Here is a 16,470-nt window from a genome sequence, read left to right on the forward strand (position 1 = left end):
ATTATAATTTGAGTGAAGAAGGAGATGAGTACAAAAAAGCAACATATACAGAGGACAGCACTTCAATCAGTCCCTTTTCCACTGTTAACCAAAGGGACACCAAGGGGCCCGCTGCCCGCTAAGAACTAGGGCAAGGGCGTTTTTGCGAAAGACCCCTCATCACAACTGCCTTCCCAATAAAATTGTAGACTGATTATGCACTGCTTAATCACCCAAGGTGTCTCTCATTGCCTGTTAATATTGCACTCTTCTGATTTGCTTATTAAGAAAGCCACTTAGAGTGAACCTCTTGCAGATGGTCACCTTGATTGAAGTGCTTTTCAGAGGAGCCAATCTATTACAAAATAATTTAAAATCAAAAGCAAAGGAAAAGTCATGCCAGACCACTCAAATTTAATAGAACAGCACAGGGAGTAAGAATTATACTCTATGCTAATAAACTAACAATCATTACACTAGGTAACAAATTTCTACTTTTTTCTTGTCTTTGTGTTTAAACTCTCTCTCTCTCTCTCTTTTTTATGAACACAAATACCATGGATCCTTGAATGAAAACATGATGGTAGACTACATTTGGCGCTCATCAAGAAAAATGTTCATTTTTTTATTAAAAAATTTTTTTCAGACATTTCAAAAATAAATTTTTGTGTCTTCCAAATTTATGTTTCCTGTTTTGAGTGTAAAAATAGCAAAAAAAAAATGGGAAAAATGTAGTTATTTTGGGGCAAAAAACACAAAGTTTGACAGTAATATTCTTTTACAATAAAAAGACAAACATCGTGTTAAATTGTGTTATCAAATCTGTATTAGTTTCAGAGCACAATTAACACTGACATGCAGTCATATTAAAAGCAGTGGAATTAGTTCTACATCAAGACTGCATAATATTTTTGAAATACTTTTGAACCACCAATTTCTGAACTGCACAGAAAATAATAAGATATGAGAGCAATAACTTTTCATGACCTTCAATATGATAAGTAAAATTAGCTTATGCTGCATATACATTTGTAAGAGCTTACATAAAAGCTAACAAAACTTCCAGCAAAAATATCCATATAGCAAAACCACAAGCTATTGAAGGGGACTGAATAAAATTCCAACTGTAGCTTCAGTCATGCCATAATCCAAACTACCAATTTTTTTTTACATGCATTAAACAATTTATATATTTTCCTACATTTTGATATCACAAAAAAGCACCACTTATTCTATAAAAAAGCTTTCTGTCACATATCTGATAGATTTTTATGGATTTACTTGAGAGATACATATATACAGCAGATCTCTTTAGAAAAACATTTAAGGACTTAATGTAATTTAATGTTAATGCATGCAGATAAGACACACTTCTCTATTTAGCAGAGAAAATGCAAGCAGAACCAAGCTACACTGTTTGTGCTGTAGTCCCACCAAGAGGCCTGCAGCTGACCTGTCACCATTAGCCTTCCACTTTCTTATTACAAGGCCAGTGTTGCTGAGTCTTTGAACCTTGCTTCTGTTTCAGTAAACATTACTTGAAACTGTGATGTAAAGGCTGTGTTTGGGGCAAAAAGTCAAATGTGTGCATTTGCATTTGTCTAATAGGTGCATCACAATGTAAAGTCTCCACAGAGGAGTCCATACGGTCACGTAAAACGTCACTTGGACCAAAGTGAACCATAGCATACTCACATACATGGAAACATGCTTATTAGTCCCTGCATAGTCCTGTTTAATATACCCAAATTTTCTTTGTAGTGCCCCAACAAACTTAAAATGCCAATCAGACAAAAATGACATCAATAATAATAACATTAAAATATCAAAACAAGGATATCAATAATGGTGGTTATTGACATTCTTAATCCTCAGGTCATGTATAGAAAAAAATAAGTTAATACAGCAAAAATCAACCCTTGTGCTGCAAATAATTAAATAAACTATTAATGTTGTGAATTATTAAGTGAGCATATTTATTTGGCCACCTTAAAAGAGAAAAGAGAGCTATTTCAATCAGGCTAGATTTATTCCACCTTTGTGTCTCTTTTTTGTCTTCATTTAGATCCTCTTTTTTTATTTAAATGTAAAAAATATCACATATTTTACTCAACATATACTGCTTAATACTGAACACTGAATATGGCTTGTAAAAGGTACCAAACTCTGACACTCTTACAATGCAATGACGAATCAAAGCACAACTGATCCTTTGCATATCAATACCCTGTTTTCAGAGTTTTTCTCTTTAGCTGATATTGATCCCTTTCAAATTCATTAAAGACAAAACAACATCTGCCCTGTCACATATGCTAAACTGAAACCAATAATTTTCCTTGCAGATCAAAATAAGCTTAATTGTCCCGAAAAAAAACTTTAAAACTTAAATTTTATCTTCAGAAGGTACTCCTCTAAATTACTATTGAACTCCTTTAAACTCTTTTAAAAGACAGATAGTAAGAAGCAGAAATGATGCAGCAGAACAACAGACGAAGTCTTATTCATCATAGATATGCTTTTTTCTTGCCAAAAACCCGAGTTGCATTATCACAATGCAGCTCAATTGATGGCAATTCAGTCAGTGATTCAGGGGTACTGTCTTTGTAATGGCTGTTGTAGCTTCAAGCAGTGAGTAAGAGAATGCTACAGAGGTCCATTAAGCTTACTTATATATAAAAAAAAAAGTATTCTACATGATTTATTCCTCACTATATTGAAGCCTTTTGAATCAGTGTTTGGTTTAAATGACTGCTGAAAATTCCTTCTTGCAGGTTAACATTTCCTTAATCATTCACAAATTACTTTTCGCTGTCATGTGTATGATCGGATGTGTTTGTATGTTGGGATATTTACGTGGTTTATATCCAATCTGTGAAGCACTTGCACCTGTGTGTTTTGTTTATTTTTGAGCATTTTGTTCAGCCCCCCTCTAAAGCAACAGAGTTTTTGGTTTGTTTTGCTTTTTTTTAGAATGAATGATTGAAAAATGTTGTTTATTTAAAATATTTGTTGTTGAAAAAGAAACGCTGTTTCCAGTGAGAGAGGATATATGCATGACTTTCTTATGCAAATGAGAAAACTTTATGAAAACATCATTTTACTGTTGGGAAACAAAGTCACTTTCTCATCTTCTGTTTACTGGATGTATTTTAAATCTTCACTGAATCACGTTTAGTATATATTTGTGGCCATGAATACAGATATATCAATTAACAACATTTTGTAAAAGTAGACTTTGGATATGGAACAATAAAGCTTTGTAGAAAAATAACCAGTGCATGTGGAGTTCATACACCTGCTACATGTCTGAGGGTTACATTTTAAACATTGCATCCATTCAGGGTAAGTTAGTCCACATATGGATGCAGACATAGTCTCAGTTCAATGACAGCAGAGGTGGCAAAAGTACTGACATTCTGTACTTAAGTAGAAGTACAAGTACTTATGTTAAAAAATACTTTAGTAAAAGTCAAAGTACTGGTTCAACTTCTCTACTTAAGTAAAAGTAAAAAAGTACAGGCTCTGAAATGTACTCAAAGTAAGAAAGTAAAAGTAGTTCTTTGGAGGATGTTTCTACCTGCTATTTTTGTGTAAAACTAACCGAACCTCATTATATATTATTGTAATAATATAAAATAATATTACATGAGAACACAAACGTTACTCCAATCTAAATTTTAATCCTAATGAATGCACTCAGCTTGAATCTGTTATAGGACACAAACTGTGAAAGGGAATTTAAACACAGCTCTGTTCTCTGTGTCCTCCATAGTAGAGGGTGACTGTGTCTCCACCTAAACACCAACATGAGGATACTCAGGGGTTACAGTGGGATTCAGAAGGTGGAGGAACCCTAAGATCAGCTGTAGTGGCTCTGCATGGGGAGAAGAATCACAGCTTTCTATTGTGAGCTCCAGTAAATGATGTTGGTGTGCAGACTGTGATCAGCTGACCTGCCGCTGCTGCTCTGAGGTTTACTGCTCTGTGTGGATGAAGTGAACTCACAAAGATGTAACCCAGTATTTCACAGCTATCTGAGCTGATCTCCATCCCCTACACTGACAGCATACAGGCTGTAGAAATGTTGGATTCAGTGAATGAATCTCAGCATCAGCAGCTTTGAGTCAAACTCATCTCTGCTGCACTGATGTAACCTGTAACTCTGACCATGAACACAGTCTCTGTGCACCAACACAGAGCTTTACTGTAAATACAGTACAACAAGCTAACCTAAACTGCAGTATTTTCATACAATCTTTGAATAACACAAAGTCAGCATACTTCAGTTTATTTTCCAGTCCTTACCTTTAAATCTAACCTCTCTTCTTCCTCTCCTGTCCTCTTTCTCCATCTCTGAGTGAACTTCTCTCTCTTTGCTCTCCCTGAAATACAGCAGCTCTTCTTTTAGCTAGCAGACACACTGTGTAACAAACTGCACACACTTTGTGTGTTTGCTGATATTTGTTGAGCATTTAGAAACGTTGCATTTACCTGCCACACGTTACTTCCTTCATGCTCGCTCCTCTTCAGTAGCGCTAGCTAAGCTGTTTATGTGCCGCAGCGCAACTTACGGACTCGGTCCGGCCCGCTGTAACCCCTGATTATAGCGCTATAAATGAGACGTTAATTATATGGGTTTGCGTATTTAATCCCTTTGTACGAGATAAGCCCCGATGACGGAGGATACGCAGTACGATTGTCTCTAATGTGTTATTATTCCTCCGTTTAGGCTCAGATCGTTTGATGTTTGACGGCGCACTGACCGGAAATGCAAACTTCTCTCTGACGTGTTAAAAAGTAACGAGTCTGTTTGAAAATGTAAGAAGTAGAAAGTACAGATACTTGTGTAAAAATGTAGGGAGTAAAAGTAAAAAGTAGTCAGAAAAATAAATACTTAAGTAAAGTACAGATACCTGAAAAATCTACTTAAGTACAGTAACGAAGTATTTGTACTTCGTTACTTCCCACCTCTGAATGACAGTGAGTCTCAGTGATGACCGTGCACCACCATCCAATGTAGGATTGATGCAATACACAAATTCAATAATTCCTTGGTGTCTTTCAGTGTTTAAACCTTTAATTTTTAAATTCAGATTAAAGTGACTGAGTCCACCAAAAATGTAGAACCAAAAATTGTAATAAATATTGCATTTAAGCAACTGCTCCAATAAAATAACCCAAAATATAAGAAATTATTTTTCTTAAGTATTAGTTCATTCCATCTTTTATTTCTATTCATTGCATTTATAGAGCCACATGGTTGGCTGGAATCACAGTCTAGCAAGAAGAGACGCAGTGAACCTTAAGCAATGAGCAGTATGCTATAATCCTGGAAGAAGAATTCATGCAAAAAATTTTGTTATAACACTTGAAATTAATCATCTGTCTGACCTTCAGTACACAATTAACAGTACGTTTTTGTAAATGTCAGTCCAAAAACATTAATTAAATCTCTCCAGGTCCAGCAACTATCTTTATATGAAACACTTCAACTTGAGATCTGTGATGACTTGAACTATAACTTTGAGGGTTTCTGCTCTCCCTGGCTTGTATTGAAATGCCACCAATTTAACACCACTGTTAATCTGAAATAAAATTGGCTGAGATTTCCCCTGTACTGCAGTGTAAGGATTTTTTACTTATTGCTGGAAAATCTGCAGCTGTGAACTGCATACTTACAAACCCATAAGCCCCAGAGTTTTGCAATGAAACTAATAAAGGTCCTTTTAAGAAATCCAGCCTCCTCTTAGCCATAAGCCATGTGCCTTGGGAGTATTCCTGCCCAAAATTTGAACTACTTCCAAATTACGCAAACAACTGAATTACATGTGAAATCCTACTCTCTGTACTCACAATAATTTAAGAATTGACTTGGAACTGTCAGCTAACTTCAATTCTTGTTGCATTTAAAAGGACAGAATGAGACTGAAAGAATCTGTATATTTGAAATTCAATCCATTCACTAACAGTGGGGGTAGGGCTGAGCTGAACTGTCGGTCAATGGCAAAGGCATCTGCATAGCTGCGAATTTTCACATGTCAACTCAACTGAGGTACTCCGGGATTCCAAGCATACTGCTCACAAGGAAGTCTACACCACAATATTGATACAGGGGGAAACTGATGAAGACAAACTTGTCACAGAGCTTACAATCAATCAGTGTGTCTCTGACTTCTTGTGATGTTGAGTTATAATATGCTGCTGTTCTTAGGTCCAACAATTTCCAATCCCAATGCTTGAATAAAAACAATGTTCATACTGGTCATTCTCAACACTGCTTGCAATTGAAGAATTAGAGCACTTCAAAGGCTCAAAACATGGCAAAGTTCTCCGATGATAAGCATCACCACAGAGCATGTGGCAGACAGTCAGCTGAAACTTCACAGGAAAATATAAATAGAGGCTTTACAGATAAATCGTTAAATGCAATTTAGTAAAGCATCATAGACATCACAGGCTTGTTTGCCATCAGCGTCTTTGTATAACTGCTGCTCGTGAGCTTTTGAGTAAGTATTATGCAAAACATCACTGAGTATAAAGAAGCAGATTGTTATGAATCATTAAGTTGGCAATATTTTTTTTAAAAAAGCTATAGATAAAAAACAAAAAACAAAATATGAGGTCGTCACCAAAACAAATTCAAAAAGGCAACACATTTTTCTGAATGCTGAAATTCACAGAACATAGGAACATCATAAAAATATCAGTGAGAAGTGTAACTTTTTTCAGCGAGGCGTAAAAGTGGCATTGAGTTACACATACTCTGGCGTGCTTCAAGTGGAAAAGTTGAGAAAAAAAAAAGCAGAGGTCATGGTAAGTCATGAAAACAACCCTTTTCCTGAGTCAAATACTGCCATGGTATTACCTTACCATGCTGGTGAAACTGAAGACTCTCGTATTAACACATGCGTTATGAGTCTGACTCACAGGCCCTCTAAAAGCAATGCATTGGTCAATACGGCGCAGAGAATGAATGCGCTTCTGAGAGAAAGTTGAAGGAATTAGATTATTCTGTAGTTATCTCAGGAGCTCGCATCAGCTACTGTAAAGCTCTGGGGTAAAATACTCAGCATAAGGAAGGTAATTGTGTGAAGGTTACTTTCCCCACTACAAGTTGCCTCTGTGAGGTGAATCCAGGGCTGATCCCAGGAAAATTCAGACAAACGTGCAAACCGGCGACAGCAAGCACCTATAGCAAAAAACTGCTACAGAGGTTACACCTCCGTACTGCTTAAATCTACAACATGTGCTGTTAAACCAAATTACAAAACAGGATGCCTCAGATCTGCCAACCACGTAATCTTATTAGGATGGAGAAATCACATCCTAGCCAAGGTGGGTATAAATACCATCTGTGCACTAGAATACCCCTCTTAAATCAGCTTCATGTGCTACTGTTCATTTCCATTTTTCAGTCCATCACACACAATTGCATGATCTTCTCTCAGTTTGTGGTGTAAATGTGTTATTTTTGGTGTGTTTTCAAAGAGTCCATGATGTGACGTTTCACTCAATAAGAGCCTCCAGAACATCTCCAATCAGCTTTATGCTTCCTGTGGTTAGAGCGCTATCCACGACTACACCTCAAACACAGGTTTAAAAGCTTTTTTGACCCACTGTCAGCTCTTAGCCTATTAATTCACATTAAGTCAGTGGTGGCAATAACTGCACTTTGCCCTGTGAAGATCAGACAGTTTAAGTGCGATTTTCCAGCCGAGTACTGCAATATACAAATAAATACGCTGAAAAAAAGTAATTGAGACTTTTCCATCCAGACTTGGATTAAATGTTCAATTTTAAGGAGGATTATGAAATATTTGCGTTATATGAAACTACTTCACATGTCCAATGTTCTTTCTGCCACCTTCTTATCATATCATAAAATCCTGCAGCTATTAGATTACACTCTCTCATACAGGTCTGTGTTACAGTCTTAAATTCATAAAGTTTTATGAACAGTTTTAGCCTGCAGGTATAATTCTCTTATCCTGTTCAAAAGTACAATAATATGAATACACAGAGCGAACTACTGTAACACCTGTCTAAACAGGCTACATGTCTACTGTAGCATGATAGGAGCAGAATGGATCCATCAACCTCTAACACATCCAACAGCTCAACTCGTGAGCTCCCATCAGGAGCCACAGCCATCTCTAGGGCAGGCAGGCTGTCTGAAACAGAAAGGGCAGAACTAGCTAAAATGTTTGACTAATGGACATCACGATCAAAGCTACAGAGGATAAAGCCCATTTTTATCAAAAACAAACAACAAACTACATCCTCAGGTGAGCACAGGACATTTTAAAGCTGGAGAAAGTGAAACACTGAAAATAAAGCAAGCAAAGATTACCCAGTACCTGCAGTATAATATGTTATAGTAATACTGATACAAATTATGTTATGTATTATACAGTGGATTATGTGTTATGTATTACACTAATGTACTATTGACATGACAGTGTCCCCTTATCTTTAGGATTGGACTCTGAAGCATCCTGTAACTAAAACTGGGCTCTCGTGGCTCATACAAAGCTGATGAGTCAGATCCTTTCTTCACTCTGTGTTGCTTGCCTCACCTTGGTAGTTGTTGCAGTATGCGCCTCTCTTTAATGACTTCCCCGCACTGGCTCTACCCTCTACACTGTGAGTATGATGTTGCATATTAAATTAAAAATCAATGTGTGGAAAAATAATTTGGTCACACACTGACTAACTCCAGTCTGACAACGGGTTCCAACTGTAAGGAAGCCATTATTTCCCCACTCTGTCTCTCACGCACGAAGATGAATGCCCAAAAGACTAATAGAGCATATTAAGGGAGTGACTAGAGACAAAGGTAATGCATTAAACCCACTGATAAGAACAAACAGTAAAGTGCTTTTTTTCCTAACTATATTATATAAAGGTAGAAAGTTCAGAAGCAAGAATTGATTTGGAAAGGGTATGAAACAGAAGTAAAAGTAGACAGGCGCATTAAGAAAAGAGCACACGCTGCAGCACATCGGTTAGGTGTGGGCACACACAGCATAGTGACTGATGTTTGGGGATTTCATGCAACACAAATGGCGCATGGTTAGAAAAGGGGTGTAACTCAGAGAGGTGCATTAAATGATCACTTGGAGCTCACTTCAGTAAAGACCATTCAAACTGGCTCCTAATCTCCCCTGTAAATGCAGTCATTTTCTGCAAAGCTGCGGTTCTAGTGATGAACAGTCTAAAGGGGATCCAATTTAAGAGTTTCTGTCCTTTAGGGGTAGATGGCAAGACATCAGAAATTTGAAGTTTAAAAGCTGATTGTGAGCCCATGTGCTATTTTATTAACTGGTGCTTTGTTTGTTTGTTTTCTCAAGTGCATTTTGATGGATCCACGTAGCTTGACGGGCAGTCCCGCCTTGACCTGTCCGGTAGTTTATGATTTGCACATGATTAGCAGCAATTCACAAACTGCTCCACTGAACCTAAGCTGCTGAGGCTGAGATAACTGGAAAAGTAAGGCGTAAACTGTGTTAGGCTAAGTGATTCCCTGTGGTTATTTTTTTGATTGGTGAGCGGGTTAATTAACAGGCAAATTATCACAAATCTCAGAGAACACAGATTAGGTAAAGGTACTGCTGCAATGGACTGCTTAAACTTGAAACCCTTGAATTCATTCACTGTATGCACTTAATATAAGATAACAGAATTTGTATCATATCTGGTGTGTTCTGGAGGTGGGTAACAAATCCTAGTAAATCTTGATGCTAAAATTGCACTTTGCTATTTAATCATTGCTGACATGCCTCCTACTACTGCTCCCCTCCCTCTTGGGAAATATAAAGGTCATAATGTAATGTCCAGCCATGCATCACACACACACACACACACATGCACGCACACACGCATGCATGCAGGCATGCAGGCATGCACACACACATTTCATTGGCTATCTTTGTGAGGACACCTAAGAAAAATGTATCACACCTGCTCAGTGGCCCTGAAAGCTCAGGACCAGAGCACTGAGCACTGTGCAGTTTTTTTTTTTTTGTTTTTTAAAAGGTAAATAGACAACACACAAGCAATTTTGCATCAAATCACTACAATGTGTTTCTCTCTTTTATTGTGTTTTCTGCAGCTGGAGGTTTTTCTGTTTGTTTTTTTATTTTCCAAGTGCTGCCCCTGTGGTGTCAAATTAGTTATGATATTTCCTTGGGCTTTTCAATTTAGATGTGTTTTCTTGGGTTGCAGTGCGGGTAGCTGTCAGGGCTTCCTTAATAACTAAGTGCCTATATAATCATAACCCTTATTCTAATCTACACCTGATTCCAACCTGAATCCTAAATCCAAATCTTAACCCTTAAATTCCCTTTAAATCTTAGTTATCAAGAAAAAAAACAAGTGCCCATCCTCATATATATATATATATATATATATATATATATATATATATATATATATATATATATATATATATATATATTGGCACACAGTTGACAGTTGTCAGTGTCAGTACACTCGTACACTGACGTGTGTAAATGGGTCCTGGCAGGGCTCTGTTTTCCCTCTCCTCTCTGTCCTAACGGAGGATTAACAGAAAAGGCATCGAGATCAAAGCTGCATCAAAACTGTTTGAACTCCCTGAGTAAATGAGATCAAACACGGGCCATATCTTCATCACACTTAGTGCACTGAAGGTAATATAAACAGAAACACAAACACAGAGAAAAAAACACATATATTTCCAAACCCACTGGCCACTTTTTTAGGTACATCTGCCCATTAATCCAAATGTCAGCAAATCAGTTGATAGCAACTCAGTGTATTTATGCATGTAGACATGGTTAAGATGACCTGATGAATTTCAAACTGAGCATCAGAATGGGGAAGAAAGGTGTTTTAAGTGACTTTGAACACGGCATAGTTGTTGGTGCCAGATGGGCTGCTCTGAATATTTCAGAAACTGCTGATCTACTGGCATTTTCCTGCACCGCCATCTCTAAGGTTTTCAGAGAATGGTCTGAAAAAGAGAAAATATCCAGTAAGCAGCAGTGAAAACACTTTGATGCCAGAGGTCAAAGGATAATTTTAGCTGATAGGAAGGCAAAACTAACTCAACCACTCTTTACAACCAAGGTACACAGGACAGTAGTTCTGAACGCACAACATCAAATCTTGAAGCAGATGGACTACAGCAACAAAAGACCTCTCCTGTCAGCTAACAACATGAAATTGAATGTGTAATGTACTCTGGCTCACCAAAACAGGATCTTTTCTTAGCACACTTTGGGCCACGTGGTACCTGAGTATTGTTCCTGAACATCCCTTTATCACCACAGTGTTCCCATCTTCTGATAACATGCCAAGTCACAAAGCTAATTTCAAGATGGTTTATTGGACATGACAATGAGTTCACAGGTGGAATGGGAAATTTGCATCATGGATGTGCAGCTGTCAAATCTGCAGCAGCTGTGTGATGCTATCGCATTAATATGGACCAAAACCTCTGAGGAATGTTTCCCGCACCTTGTTGAATCTTTACCATGAAGAATTAAGGCAGTTCTGAATGTGAAAGGAGATCTAGTACTAGCATGTTTTAACTAATAAAGTCACTGGTAAATGTATATACATGCTGAGTGTGAAAAAAGGAAATAACAGACACAAACTATGAAGAGCTGGTGAAAAAGTGTGCAAAAAATCTTTGATCCTAAAAACTTCATAAAAAACAGTGTGTTTGTTTGTTTGTTTGTTTGATTGTTTGCTTGTTTTGTCACTATAGCTCATAACTGTAGGTATTTTTTTTTCACCAACCCATTTGGATTTGCCCTTTTAGGGGGTGTGGCCTCAGAGAAAGAAGTTAACGCAATTTTGTCTCGGTGTGCATTTGGCTTTACTAACCCAAACTAGCTGAAAGCTTTCCAGCGTTAACCTCTCATTCAAAGTTACACCTGACTTTACAGCAAACAAGAAGGGCAAAAAAAAAAAAAATGCAGAACTCAAGGCTTCAGAATGGCAGTTCATAAACCAACAGGTGACATATGTTTATGTTCATCTTTTAAAAGCAGACTGTTGTGCAAAGAAGGAAAAGAAAACAACTCACAAATTATAAACTTAACCTACACTAAACAGCTGTATAGAGAATTCTGTTCTTAAATACACTACTTCAGCATTTTTCTAATAGTAGTTGTAGTTGTGTTTGTAATTAAAAAAAACTAAATTGTATAATGTTGTGATGTATGAGGAAAAATGGAAATATGACTAATTTCAATTCAAGTCTTACCTCAAATTCATGGCCAAATGTTTGCTAAAGACAGATCCCTTTCAAATAATGAGCGGCTTTCATTAGTCACATACATTATGTTTATAATGAAAGAAGCTATCTTTAATAATTGTCAAATAATCACAATCATTAATTATTTTAAGGGGAGTTTTAATCTCATGGCACCTGTAAGAGGTGTCACTTTTGACTGGAGATCCATTAAGGTTGTGTAATAAATGAGAAAACAAAATGATTATTACAGTAAGCATCTCTGCATTCTAGCAAAACTAATTCTATGTCCATCCATTTTGTTAACTGCTTATCCAAGCTCCCTGCAGAGGCTGAAACCTGTTCCCGCTGGTACTGGGTGAGAGGTGAAGCACTCGGTTTCAACTAAACTATTCCAATTTAAAGTGAAAGTGACAATTTTACATCACTGTCATTAATGATGATGAGCATAAATAAAATTGTGTTTTTTTTTAAAATGTTAGAATTTTGTTTTAAAGAACTGAAGTCTGTTTAGTTTACTAACTAATTGTAATAATTTTATCACAGTATGTAAAGTAATATATGATCGTTAATTGCAATGCATTGTGAATTATGTGATTATACATTACAATTTATTATTATTAACAATAAATAGTGAATAAATGCCAAGTTGCCTTGCACACTGTATCATCTCATATCAGAGAAAGTTTGGTAGCTGTGTGCGTGATGCTGCATATGAAGTAGGAAAAAGCAGCAATCAAACAGCCTGTAGTCTCAGCAGTTTGGTCTAAATGACTAAGTGAAAAGCACATTTCTGGAATAAATTGAGGAAGACACACATATACTTAGACAAACATAGATAAGTGGGAGAAAATTATCATAAGTCATATTTGAGATCAGTCAAATGGGAATACAGAAATGAATTTCAATATTAAAGCCTATTTCACAGATGCAGCAGCAGTTCATTTGAATCAGTAAGGAGATATCTGCTGCCCCTAATTACCAGTGACAGATTGGAATGAGATTATCCGGCACTCTAATCTATGTTATGAACCTCTATTGGCAATAATTCAACAGAGATGGATAAAGCTACTTTGAAAGGTTACGGGGGGGTTCCATAGTCATAGTTTCCTTTTTTGGATCAGTAACTTTATAGAGTTTTAATTGATGACACAGAGAGCACTATTATGGAAATTCATTTTCTGTGTGCACTGCTCTCTTCTTGGATGCGTTTGGCTGTCGACCACAAGCGTGATCGCTTGATTTCAAATTGATTGACCATGTCTGAGAATATCAATTGAGTTGCTCTCTGGTGAGAAAAACATAGACATCTTTTATCTGTGGGGAATTTACGAGGTCTGCATCAGTCAGTTCAGTTCAGTATAACTTTGACAAATATCCTCGGGGAAATTGGCGGTCTCTGGTTCAACAGAGCATCGATTGAACTACTTAATCTTGAATTTTGGCCACAAGGAAAACTGCTGATTCTCTACAAAAAAAAAGAAAAGAAAAGAAAAGAAAGAAAGAAAGAAAAGGGAAAAAAGTAAAGTTTTGGGCTGAAGTTGTCAACAACTGATATTTTCCACACCTAGTGAAACTAGTCAAAACTGCCTTGTGCAATCCTAAACATGACAGCCGTCACAGTCAGATTCTGTCTGGAGCCGACATAAACCTTGACAATGTCATGCAGTTACAGTTTGAGTTCTTCCAGTTGGGATCCAAACACATGCAACTCATCACAGTGGGAAAACACAGTCATGAGGTAGAAATTAAATGCTCACTAAGTTTTCCTGAAAGCAGTACTTCCTCTTAATAAATGTAATAACTGAGTAAGTGAGGCAGCCAGCCACACTGAACAAAGGCTCTATGAGTGAGTGCTTTGTCTATCAGCTGTCACTACAGCTTGCTTGCTGAGGTGTAAAACACAACTGAGATATTCCTTGTCAGCCTCTCTATCAGCCGCTTTCCTTCAGATAAAAATAGCATGTACACATTTTGATATTTGTATTTTTAATACAAGGGTATGCTGAGCCGCTGGGAAAGTTGTAAAATGCTGTATTTTGACAACAGTATGTCTCAATTTTTTTTTTTTTTAAAAAGCGCCATATTCTTTCTTCTAACACAGACCCAGAGTTTCCACTCTTAGTTTAGATTGAGTGAAATCTACATCCCGTTTGGTTACAGTCTGGAAAAAAAATAAATACTTTTTTTGTGGAGAGGAAGACTAAGTAAACACAAAACTTAAAAACGGGTAAACACCATTCACAGACAGAGCCTTTGAACGACTGAATGTTGAATCAGCTATAAATACACAGCTATGTTATAATTGTTTTCCTCTGCCATCTAAACCAATGAGCCTAGAGGTCCTGCGGTATAGTGATGGACCACATCACTGGGAAAATGCGCTGTACCTCAGAACCTGGGCGAACTGCCTGTTGAATGCACGACAGCCTCAGCCAAAACACACAGAACCAACTTCGTGTGCTGCTCTGCCTGCACACACAGTGTGTACGTGTGTGTGTGCGCGCGCACCTGTGTGTGTAGCAGACATTCTCAATACAACTATGGCAACATCTGAAAGCACAATAATGGATCTCAATGTTGGACATGTTGTTCGGTGGCTGCTGCTGCAGATGTGAATGAAATTTTTTTTGCCCCATTTTGACTGCATGAATTGCTTCAGTTCAGGCAGGTGAGAGCGTTTCCGAGCTACAGCATGAAACATGCTGTTGTAAACACAATGCTCTGCCTTTTAAGGCAACTAGGTTACTGTGTGCTTACACAAACACTAATTGTATTGTTAGGGTGGGAAGAAGCACTTAATGGAACAAGAGCGTAATCACTAATCACAGCTGCTTTCTTTTAGCTGCCATCTCCACCTCTTAAATCCTGTTAGGAAACTGACAATATGCCTGCCGTTACTCAGCCATCTTTCAGCTCAAATGCACTGTTTTTCAATTCATTCTGGCAAAACAACCATGTGATCTGATAACACAGCAGATTTAAATGTGTGCCATTCAGCAGAGACTATTAAAGGTTTGGACAGTGCCACACTGTCTTTAATTTTTGGAGGACAGACTCTCCTTAACACTGAACACATGCTACCTTAATCATGAGTTGCAGAAGAAGCAATGAGCAAATTTTGTAGAAATCAAAAGCACAGTGACTTTTGTGGGTATTATTTTTAATCCAATAACACGCAGTGTTATTGAGTTAAAAAAAATAATAATAATAATCGTAAAACACCAGTTTTGCTTTGCAGGGCTGTAGATGCTCTCTTTGACAAACTCTCAGTGATCTGTGCACACATCCTATAGTTCACAAGCACAACATTACAGTAACATGTTGTCTATAACTCAGCATAAATGGTGACATGTGATTTTTGCATTTTTTTTTTTTTTTGTTATTTTTAAATGACTTACCAGGCACAAACCGCTGAGTAGAGAGATGAGTAGAAAGTCCAGATTGCGGAGCAGCAGAGAGGATCCCATCCCTGACCTGAGGCAACTCTACCTCCAAGAGTCCTTGCGGGGCTCAGACAGATGCTGATGGAGCTCGGATGAAATTATTTAATCTACTTAACTCTCTTCAAAGTGGAACGAGTTGTGTTCTTTTACTCCATCTGGCCTCTCGATGCTTATGATGGCTTGTGAAATCATAACTCTGTAATCGCCTCGCTCTGCCCTCGATTTAATTTCCTATAATCTACTATATGCTCCGGCTCAGTCTGCTCTCTTTATTTCTCTGCATCTGTCTTTTTTCCTCTTCTGAAATTACATCCACATGTCAGAACTATTTATGTCGCTCTAGCTCTGCGGTGGGAAGTTCAAATGATTCTTTGTAGGGAAGAAACCAACGCTGTATTTTTAGGTCTTTAAAATTTCCCCTCAGACTAACTTAAACACTTCAGTATGGAGCTGTGCGCCTTGCGGCTTATTCCAGTATTCTTTTCCAAGCGTTAGATCAGTGTTGTACAAAAATAAGCACAAAATGTATCATTCCATCACCAGTCGCTGCTGGATTTCACAACTTCAATCCTCTGACTCATGTCACCATCAACGCAGGCATGTATCGTGCAGGCGGCAGTGAACCAGAAGGATCGCAGACAGGGTTTACTTTGTGCATTTAACAGTAAATGGCAATAACGTGAAAGAGCAGGACATGGAATTTCAAACTTTTAATTGAAGTGTCTGATTTGCGTGATTCAACTCAATCAATGCACGCCTGCACTTCGCTACTCCTGGTCACGAGTCTTTCTTTCTTTCTTTCTT

The 16,470-nt window shown here is 37.5% G+C and overlaps 1 protein-coding gene across 1 annotated transcript in view; it reads right to left on the reverse strand.

Moving 5' to 3' along the window:
* Positions 1–16,058, reverse strand: part of pth1r (parathyroid hormone 1 receptor) — a 53,521-nt gene extending 37,463 nt beyond the window's left edge. The window contains exon 1 of the mRNA XM_030751001.1: positions 15,622–16,058. Within this exon, the coding sequence (XP_030606861.1) occupies positions 15,622–15,690 (69 nt within the window). The 5' untranslated portion in view covers positions 15,691–16,058. The remainder of the gene's footprint in view (positions 1–15,621) is intronic.
* Positions 16,059–16,470: the final 412 nt, after the last annotated feature.

The sequence above is a fragment of the Archocentrus centrarchus genome, chromosome 17 (genome assembly GCF_007364275.1).
Source record: "Archocentrus centrarchus isolate MPI-CPG fArcCen1 chromosome 17, fArcCen1, whole genome shotgun sequence".
NCBI classification, from domain to species: Eukaryota; Metazoa; Chordata; class Actinopteri; order Cichliformes; family Cichlidae; genus Archocentrus; species Archocentrus centrarchus.